At 44.9% G+C, this 10,913-nt stretch overlaps 1 protein-coding gene across 4 annotated transcripts in view; it reads left to right on the top strand.

Moving 5' to 3' along the window:
- The first annotated feature begins 7,514 nt into the window (after positions 1-7,514).
- The window catches only part of LOC108433744 (POU domain, class 2, transcription factor 2), a 47,450-nt gene continuing 44,051 nt past the window's right edge, over positions 7,515-10,913 (top strand). For all 4 annotated transcript variants that reach the window (XM_037546659.1, XM_037546693.1, XM_017708502.2 and 1 more), the window contains exon 1: positions 7,515-8,721. In XM_037546659.1, coding sequence (XP_037402556.1) covers positions 8,622-8,721 — 100 coding nt within the window. In that variant the 5' untranslated portion in view covers positions 7,515-8,621. The remainder of the gene's footprint in view (positions 8,722-10,913) is intronic.

Genomic DNA, 10,913 nt, shown 5'->3' with positions numbered 1-10,913 from the left:
AAGGATTTTACAGTTTTTTCCAAAATACACACATCCTCAGAGATGCTTTTGGATAACCCGGCCAAGTTCAGTTCAAATGAAAACATTTTGTTTTCGTAAACGATACAAATTCCACAAATGTTTTTCCCTTATTTCTGTTTGATCCAGTGAAATCATTTTGCAATGATTTTGAACTCTGGAGATATTTTAGCTCTGATTTATGTACAAACTATACACGAGTAGGTTTCCATAAACGGCAGTCCAAAATGAGGCATGCCCTGAGCAAACAGACAAGATGGAGGTGGTAAGAACCCAGGATGAGCTGAGTTTATTAACAGAGAGCATGGAAAATCTGTATTGCCACATTTTATTGAGAGCACTGTTAGAGTATTATTGCCGCTTGAAGGCTATTGGTGGTAGAACCCCAAATAGCAGCCTGTCAGGTACAATGATTTCTTATTGGTACTTTACCATTATTCCCAGCTGTTAGACTGAATTTAAACAGTGCATTTAAGCAACATATATTTTGTGATTTGTCACCTACAGATCATACATGAAGCATTTCCCCAGGATAGTAATTTGAAGAACACAAAAAAACCTACAGATCTATGTGTAATCTACATTTCTCAGAGTTGCCTATTAAGATCTGCCCTTAGAACCGAGTTGCCCTTGAAAAATGCTACAAGTTGTTTGACAGTGACAGTGAAGTTGTAATGAGTGACCATAATCTATGGGTGGCAATAGTGAGTGTCTGCCACCGTGGCTAGGTTTACTGTCACCTCCCAATAAACAAGGAATGAGAAATGGACAAGCGAACAAGAGGCCTAGGAGGGGAGTGGAAGAAAGAGTGATGGACATGGGCATTCTACTGACTAAGTGCCTTTGACTCCATTGTGTGCGGCCCCCTCTCCTCCCTGAAACATCCCTCTCTCTTTCTTTTCCTCTCCTTCCTCCTCCTTTCCCTAACTTAATCCCTCCCCACTCTACCACGTTTCCTAATCCCAAATATCCGAGACCACCACCCCCTATTGCCTTTTGTAGCTGTAATGCTGTATACTCAATATCCAGTCTCTCCCTCTCACTCACTCTTTCCTTCTCTCTCTCTCTCTCTCTCTCTCTCTCTCTTATCACTCTCTCACACTCCCTGTGCTTGTCCTCTCGTGCCATACACATTCTTTCCTCACCTTGCCCCCCCCCCTCCCCTCACTATTGCTTTCTGTCCTTTTCACTTCATTCTGAAATCATTTTGTATCACTTTCTTTACCTTCTATCCTTTTCACTTCCCCCACACTATTGGTAAAGTAAATGTAACTGATAGATATTTAATCAATATGACATTTGCATATGCAAATGCAATTCTAAATGAATGCGGTATTTGTATATGTAATGGTTAAATTTTCCACACCAGCCAGTTTTGTTTTGAATTTGTAATGATCTAAAAGAATTTTGTGTGTAAAGTCGACTATATTATGTTGACTTGATTTCCTATATACATTCTTATGTGGGTGTAACTGGTCACACCACCGCAACCATTTACTTGGAACAGGCACCTGAGAAAGATGGTGTCAGAGATCTACAAAAGGTAGTCAGCAAACAAAAAAAAAGACAACCACAACTACGTATTGGATTGTCACATTTAAATTACATTCACAGAAAATGTAAACATGTGGCCAGTGGGATAACACATTGGCTTGCATTTGCACTTAATAATCCTGTCTATCAGTTGTTTGCTTTCATTTACATTTTACATGTATAGCATTTAGTAGACGCTCTTATCCACCGAAAGTGCTTTGTCTATCTAGAGCAGTGTTTCATATTGTTTGACCTTGTATGAAACGTTGGACCTCCTACACATTGAAAACATTGATCAAGCTAAATGATTCAACTACTACATGCAGCAGTTGCATTAATGCATTTGTGTGCTGCCTCTTTTTTTATATGGTTTACATTTTATCAATTTGATTTACTAATTGATCAGTTGGTCCAACTTGTTGTTTCCTACCTGTCACATTGGCGACCAAGAATAAAATATAAATGAAATATACACTTGTGGCTTTGCATAATACATAGAGCAAAAATGTTTTTTTAATAATGATGCTGAACTTTTTTTTATGCTGTTAAATTAAAGTGAACTTTCTGCTAAATGTTACAAATGCAGTGCTTCTTTCAATGATAAGGGAAAAAAAACAGAAGAGCATTAGCTGTGTAATTACAGAGCGTTCATTCCTGCACTGTGTCAGTGCCAGTATTTGTGTTTCAGTACAGAATGTGTGTGTAGATATGTTAGCCTGTGTGTGTGTGTGTGTGTGTGTGTGTGTGTGTGTGCGTGTGTGTGTGTAGCCAGGGTGCCAAGTGTCATATCGATAGGTTAATGGCCATGGTGTCAGATTCAGTAAGTCACTGATTAGTTGGCACTTCACTAATCCACACACTAGTCAGGAGTTATAGACCCTCCGCCATTGATTTTCTCTGCTTGCCTTTGGGAGAGAGGTAGGGGTCGGGTGGGATGGGGGTTCAGGTATTGATCGACCCCAGTTCAACCCTGTACGGCCGCCTCTGACCCGACCTGTTTCCGCTTTCTCGTGCTTTCAGAGGTGAAGAGAACTTGTATTCGTTCCAATCGCCTAATCTGTCAGACGCTCCCTGCCTGATTGGTTGGGTGGTATTTTTGTCACTGTGCATTGATAATTGGGCCTGGTTTGATTGACAGCCAGATTCACACACTTACCCATGGATGAGTGGCTCTGTGTTTGACCATCTGATGGAACCATTGAGCCAACTGCTACACACACACACAGACTAACCTTCGACATCCTAATTTGCTTAGTCACCACTGAGAAGCTAATGATGGACTCTTTTGTTGGCTGTTCGCCATAATGGTGACACTTCTGCCCAGAAAGCATTTAATGCTTGTGTAAAACCTTTTCCTCAAGCCAAGCCTTCCCTCCCTCATTTTCTCACCTTTTGTCTCTCACTGACAATTACGTATCATTGTCCTCCCTTGACGTCTGCCTCCCTACGTTCATCAACTGCCCATTCATTGTCTCTCCGTCCTTCCCTTCCTTTCTTCCCAATCCCTCTTTCTCAGTTCAGCTTGTCAGCTTTCCTCCTCCCCTACCTCTCCCGCTCCCCGATTCCCAACTGTAATCTCATCTTCGCTGCGTCTTGCTTTCTCTATCTCTTACTTTCCCTCGTTCTCTCTCTCTCTTTCTCTCCCTCTCTCTCATCCTCTCTCTCTTCCTCGCTGTGTAAGCAAGAGAGAGGAGGTTGTTAAACATTTTTCTTCTCTCTTAATTGTTTTGACTTGTGCCATTGGCATCCCGATTAGAGCCCATTGATTTCCTGGTGCTAAGTGCATTGATTTCTACATTTCTTATTGATCCCGGTTCTAAATCTACCCACACATGGTCTCAGTGCACAGGGAGAGAGAGAGAGAGAGAGAGAGAGAGAGAGAGAGAGAGAGAGAGAGAAGAGGGGGAGAGAGAGCGAGAGAGTGCGAGAGAGAGATAGAGATAGAGACGGAAGGAATCTGTTATAGGTATTAGAACAAACCTGTTTGCACTTGACCAACACTGGAAAATTGAATGCGAAAATGAGATGTATTTAAAAGCTCTGATTAAAAAAAGGAGCGTAGCTCCTGGGTTACAAGGCCTCGGATGGGTCATGGTGTAGATATGATGTCTTTTTGACTTAAATACTGGGCCACACAAGCCATGCTAAAACACAGCAACAAAGGAAATCAAGTGTGGGGAGATTTTTTTAACAATGATACCATCCACACAAGAAACACTTCCACCCACACACACCCAACAGAGAAGCACTGCCCTCTCACACACCACACGTTCAACACACATGACACACACAAAAGCAAATCCATGCTGCATTCCTTGATCTCTTCCTCTAGTTCTCAGACACACAACCACATTTGTGTTCCTATGTTTGTGGCACATTTCCATTCTTTTCTTTAAAGCTCAGCAACCAGAAGGTTCTTTTGTAAATATGTATGTGTATATATATATATATATATATATATATATATATATATATATATATATATATATATATATATATATATATATGCATGTGTATTTAAAACAAGTACAAATGTCCGTCCTGGGAACATTTGGTCTTCCTAAAGAGCCGAATACATGGCCACAAGCACACACACACTGGCACATGTGAAGACACGCATGTACACACGCCTTAGCTTTTTCTTTCTGCCACCATGCAACTCTGTCACACACAGACACCCGTAAAGATCAGAGACTCGATGCTGGCCCTTTATCCTATTCGTCTGTGTCGGCGGATCACAGTCCAGCGGCTCCCCGCAGCCTGGCGGCCTGCACGCTGCTGATAGACCTGATCACCGCGCCGCGGTCTGGCGGCTTTTCCGGAGAAAAGTGGACGCGGTGCGGATTTGTGCTAAATGCCGTAACATTGGTGTTTTAGTGTGAGCGAAATGGGGGGAAGCATGGTAAAAGTTTCCTGCCATAAACAATAGCGTTTAATCAAAATAGCTCAAGGATCTTTTAAGGCACTTCGGCCTTTTTGACAGAATGATGGACGTTGGACAGCTTTAAAATAAATACCCTAATAATCGTGTTAGACAGTGAGTGAAATGCATGAATATGCTTGACGTTTCCCGCCATACGCGCGTATAATCTAAACACTAGGCTCTGGGTCTGGCTGGTTTGAGGGGAAAGACGGTGATACAGTATGAATAAATTAGAGAACTGTGTCAAGTTGATCAAAGTCGTGAGAAATAAACACGTTTCATTTTGAGTTAAATATGATACGTCGTCATTAACACTAAACTAAAATTGTAAGCAGTTGTAGAAGACTGCAGGTAAGAATTCGGCCTAAAATTTCACTTCATACATTTTGATTGGACACGACGCGTGTAAGGGATGTAGGTGTGTTTTCCCCGCAGATGCTGACTTATAACTTATAAGTTTCTCTCTCTCACGCGCACAGATGTAGACTCCTTTGGGTCTCGGCATTCCGTGGCACTGGTGGCTTAGATATCTGTGGATGAGCTGCGGGCTGATGCGCGCTGGTGATGAAGAGAGGACAACACAAATAGCGCTGCAATAATTACTTCACCTGACCACAACAGCTGGTCGGTGTTGTCAAGCCCACGACTCACATAATGGATATGTATTAGAGGTATTGGCAGGGGTTGAGCTGGCTATTGACAATATGTCAGCACTGATCATTAGGCCAAGCTCACAAAGAGAGACAGCCTGTGTGTGAGAGCGTGAGAGTGAACTAAAGTGTCTCTGTTTGAATCTCTTCTCTTTCCCAACCTCTCTCGCTCTCTCTCACTTAGAAAGGCGCTGACGGATAGGCGATAAGAGAAAGGATAAAGTCAGACCGCGTGTGTGTGTGTGTGTGTGTGTGTGTGTGAGAGAGAGAGAGTGTGAGTGTGTGTGCGCGTGTGTTTTACATTTGGCGATCGTGTTCAAGCTGAGTGTAACAAGGAGAGAAGCGCGTGCGTATGTGGACGCTTTTGTGTTTCTGTATTAGGTAATTGTACTGAAGCTGAATGTAACGAGGACAGAAGTGTGTGTGTGTATGTGTGTGTGTGTGTGTGTGTGTGTGTGTGTGTGTACAGGCCGCAGTATTAGCTGCTTGTTAGAGTGAGCCGGGTGGTGATATAATTGTAAGCTGGTATTGATTGGGGGCGCCTTGTTATTGATGAGAGAGAATTTAATTCAACCAACTCGTTTGTCAACATGACATTGCCATTTAACAATGAACTCTCTCTCTCTTTCTCTCTTTCTCTCTCTCTCTTTCTTTCTCTCTCTCTCTCTCTCTCTCTCTCTCTCTCTCTCTCTGTCTCTCACACACACACACACACCCACATACACACGCGCGCGAACGCACACACAAAGAGACCAGATTTCCCCCTTTATCTCAGGCATGTTGCTCATCGGTTCATGATATGTTAATACCTTGGTGTTAGTCGTTGGAGAGCTTTAAACACCGCAGATCTCGGCTGTTGAATTACTGCGCCGCGGTCATTTCTGTTAAGACCAAGACGGACACGTGCACACCACGTTTATTTGTTTGTTTTCCCATAAAATCTCGAGTCGTATGTGTGATTTTGTGGACGTTTTTCTGGTCTGAGCTGCTGTAACCTGCGAGGTGAACACTGGGCAGGTACGCTGCGCTAGAAAATGTCAGAGATGTGAGTTTGTAGTATGTGTGTGTGTATGTGTGTGTGTGTGTGTGTGAGTGTGTGTGTGTGTGTTCGCAGGACGGTATTGGGCTCAACACCGTCTTCAATCCACCTTCCTTCTCTCTCCGCGCGATAGACGCGCAAAACACACTATATTCTACAAGAAATAATTGCTTTTGTCTGGAAGGAGTTTGGATGGGGGGGCAGTGGCCTCTCCGCTCAGGGGGGTTCGAGAAGGACAACCGCGCGCTCCCTTTTCCCCTCTTCTCCCTCTTCTTTTCCTCTCCCTCTTGCTCGCTGGACACGCGGATGTCATCTGTCAAGGAGGAGGAAGAGGGACTTGGGGGACAATGAGGCTTCCACAGTCACTGCGCCTTTACAGGCCCGCACCGAAAGGAGGAGAAACGAGCGCTAATTCCAAAAAACGAGCGCGTGATAATATTTTAACAAGGCTGCCATTACCAGTCATGAATAAATCTGTCATATCTCGTCATTAAATAATGCTTCCCGTTTTTATGATCCGTGAGTCCATAATTGATCGATATCTCATTAAAAACGCCGGGGATGGTAGAGAGAGAGAGGTAGAGAGAGACAGGGAGGGAGAGAGGGAGGGAGGGAGGGATGGAGGGAGGGAGGGGTGGAAGGTGGGGGGTGGATCTGGCTCTGCGCTTTCGATTTCCCCGTATTGACCGCGATGTTTAGCGTATAGATTTTTCTATTTTAAAAATCTATGTGGGCAATAATCTTGAGTGTAAGTGCGCGGCGCAGATTGTAGCTTTATAAGTGACAGCGCGCGGCGTATGGGAGGACGGCAGGGACAAGGGGAGGGAGAGAAAGGAGACGCGGCATCTGATCACTGGACTCACACGCGTTCATTTGGAATAGAAGTTAAGGAAGCGAAGGAGAAAAGGAGAGTTTTAGTTACACGAGCGCTTTCCCCCGGTTCCTCCCCCGCGGTGACCCAGTGTCCCCCTTTCCGTCTCTTATATAAAACCCTTGCGGCCCTGACTGGCATTTCTGCATCCGTCTGTCCCTCTGTCTTTTCTACCTGCGCGCTAAGGTGAGCGCGCGATCACCTGCTGTAATCCACATCGCGTCCGTATTGTGTAAAGCTCATCGATTAGAGCGGCTCACCGCAATCATCAGAGCCCCCCATAATGAAGAGTAATCAAGGGATCAATATGGGGGAGAGCCGCCGCCCCCCACCCCCCTTCCATAAGATTAGTCAAAAAAAGGGGGAGTCGAGGGAGGAGGGGAGTGGGGGGGGGTGGTATAGAGAGAGGAGGGGGGCATGGGGGGTTCAGAGCCGCTGCTCCTCTCTTTCTCCTCCTCCCTCTGTTGCAGAGCGCGTTCGTCGTGCTGGGAGGCGGACGGAGCGGGAGGAGAGCGCGAGGCCTTCCCCAAGCACGGACACACTCACTATACACACACACACACTCGCACACGGATGGCGGGACACAGGCAAGAAGCGAAATCCGCGTGACTGGTACCGTGCTCCTTCTTTTCCTTCAGTTTCACCGCTGTGCTTAGAGAGAGAGAGAGAGAGAGAGAGAGAGAGAGAGAGAGGGGGGTCCGCTTTATTTATTTATCTATCGATTGCTTGCGTTTTAATTAGTGGCCTGTGACTGCGAGTGAAGGGGGGAGGAAGGAGGAGCACAGCGCGAGCCTTGCCTTACTGACACACTTATTTCATGTGTTAGGGATTAAATTATAGATTTTTACACCCGAACATGCTCCTCGTATGTTTGTGAGTGCGATACGCAAACCAAACCAAAAAAAAAAAAAATCAGACGAGCCAAATGTTTCTGCTGAAACGGGTTGCGATCCCGATGCTTTTGTAGCGAGCGAGCCGGGTAGTTTTCAGGCGGATGGAGGGACGAGTGTGTGCCTGAGATTTATTTTCTTTTAGACACGAAACCAAAGCAAAAGGCCACAGCGGCGTATTTTTCCTCAGTCTGAATGAGATTTGGGAAGACTGGGAAAGTGACTCCGAGAGACGGCGTGTGTGTAAAGTTAAAGTGCACGAGCCGCGGCCCGGTTACTGCGACCACAGTTCAAACGCAGCGCAGGAGGAAGAGTGAAGCAGATCCTGTACCCAAAAACAACAACGCGCTGCTTTATTTATTGAAGAGCTGCTTCCTGACCATCCGTGTGCGAGTCCGGGCATCAGATTAAAGAAAAAAAAAACAAAACAAAAAAACACAGCAGCACCAAAGGAGCCGTAACAATGACAGAAAGGCACAACACCGAACACAGAAAGCTCGCATAGACCTCCACACACAGCTCGCGCGCATCCATCCACACACTAGCTCCCTCCTCCAGTTCTGCATCCTGACGAGAGCGTTTCCACCAGTCTACCTGAAAACTAGACGAAATCGAAGACGAAGAAGAAGAATAGAGCAACCGAGGACGAGCGCCTATAGAACCACCCACCCCCCAAAAAGCCAGACGACAGCGGATCATGTTTGTTCCCTTGCCGGTGCCGTTGGTTTTTCAGAGAAGCTCTCGCGACTTCGGCGCCTGGCGCCTCAAGGCTCCACTGCCTCTGCGCTCCAGCTCCGGTAAGAGCCTCCACACACTTGCGTTTGTTTTTATTCATTGTTTCACCACACACGCACACACCCTCCTAAATCCTTCCTCGGTTCAGTTTCTCCACCTCTTTATCACTCTTCTCCCCATCGATAGCACTGAAAGGCAGTGCTGAGTGCTGATAAGCAGCTAATGGCGCTTGTTTGGCTGGCTCTCGGCTTCTTTCTCGCTGTCCGTCTTTATTCCTCGTTCTGCTTTTCGCCTCTCGTTCGTCTTCTTCTTCTTCTTCTTCTTCTTCCTGTCTACTCTTTTCCTCTCTTCTACTTGCCTCTCCTCTCTTCTCCTCTCCCCTCTTCTTCCTCTCTCTCTCTCTCTCTCTCTCTCTCTCTCTCTCTCTCTCTCTCTTACTCTCTCTCTCTCTCTCTCTCTCTCGGTCTCTGCTCCCGGCCGGTTAGGGGAATATTCATGGCAATCCATCGATCCCGCCGAGATCGATTGCGGGACCGCGGGAAGAAACGAGGCGCTGAGGGGGAGAATTTAGCGACGGGAGAGAATAACATGGTTCTCTTTTTTCCTCCCACATTTTATCATTTTTTTTCAGTGCTTTGCGCTCTGAAGTTTACCCAAGAGTGTTTGCTGTGGCCTCATTTCGAGCCCAAGTTTGCCTCATGTGTTATCCTCGTTATTTGTCTTAGTAACGGTACATAACTGACGCGCAAAGTAACAGCGCATTTTTCACACGAGCAGTTTTAGTCGTGTTGTTTTGAGATTGGGAACAGGGGCCGCAATTTCAGCCGTGACCGTAAGTCTCCTTCTGTCCATGATACTAGTAAAAAGAATGAAATTAAAATAAGCTAAGCAGATGCCCCCACTCATGACCCCCTCCTCTGCTGGGGTGATAGAAGGGCAGACAGCAAAGCATTTGCATTCCCCTTCAAGGGCAGAGACATGGACTCCCTTTCAATAGTCTAAATGGGCCAAGGTCCAGATGTTCACACATCTTCCAAAACAGCTCAGAGTGGGCCACATGGCGTTGTCCTTTCTCCCTGGGCAGGTAGTGTTAAAATTGGATTGGCGAGTGGCCTCCTAAGCCAGTTTGGATAAGTCAGTTAGGTGCTCAGTCTGGAGGTGTGGAGTGTTTTCAGGCGAGATCTGTGGTCTATAAAATTTTGTTGCATTTACAATAAGAAAAGGTTCGCTGGCAGTAAACATGACACCAATGAGATAGCACACTTCTAAAGTGAGACTTTTAGATCTTCTTGACTCTGATTTTCAAAGATCTTTGTTAAACATGGTTCCCATGGCGTTTCCCTGTGTGCTTTGAAAATGTACGTGTGTGTGTCTGTGTGCAGGGTTTGCCCACGCCTCAGGTTGTCTTACTTTCTTTGATGTCTCAGATCATGGCGTTCACTCTTCCTTTGTATTATATATGTATGTACTAGTGTTGATAGGATTTGGTGTTATTTTTAAGATGAAACAGTCCTCCAAGGAAGAATATGTTGTAAAAGAGAATAATAGCTGCTTTTGGCACATGAAACTTCCGGAAATTCAAAATGGACACTTGGCATCAGTGAAATGGCAAGACATCAAACCAGCCAGAGTGACTGGTAAATCAGCCAATAGGAAATAATAGTTTTGGGGGGCAGTTTGCCATTGGTCAGTCTGTCCAGCACTGTCAACGTTTCAGGTTGACCAGCACATTACAAATGCACTCGGCTAAAAGCTCGAAATGTTTTTTAGGGTGAACATTTCAGTGAACTGCTGAAGATGGTTCTTGTTCATGGTTTAATTTTCTTGTTACTCTAATTCTTGTATTGTTTTGATATATTTGTTTTGTTGTTTTGCAGATTTGGTTGTGAAGAATTTGGTGCCTCAGTAAATTCTGTATTTCATTTTTGCATCAAGATACTCAGTGTAGCAGCATATAGACTACTTTGTATTCTGCAGCTTGAAATGGTAAATTTTAAAAATGTTTTCCTTAGTTTAAACAAAGAGGTTCAAATGTCTGCATAATTAAATGGTTAAGATGTAAACAAAGTCATTCAAAGTGGTTTGATTTGAAATACTCCACGTCAGACTTACTGAGTCAGAACTGTTCTCAGTGGTGATGGTAGGAACTAGACATCTGAGAAGTTTAATAGCACTCAAAGTTAGCTCACAGAATATCATTGCATACAGTGATTATGAATATGCTTCCTGATGCCTTAAACATTCTCCTATGATA

Source organism: Pygocentrus nattereri, chromosome 1 (assembly GCF_015220715.1).
Source record: "Pygocentrus nattereri isolate fPygNat1 chromosome 1, fPygNat1.pri, whole genome shotgun sequence".
Lineage (NCBI taxonomy): Eukaryota > Metazoa > Chordata > Actinopteri > Characiformes > Serrasalmidae > Pygocentrus > Pygocentrus nattereri.
The sequence above is the reverse complement of the archived record's forward strand: the minus strand, read 5'-3'. Positions and strand labels throughout refer to the sequence as shown.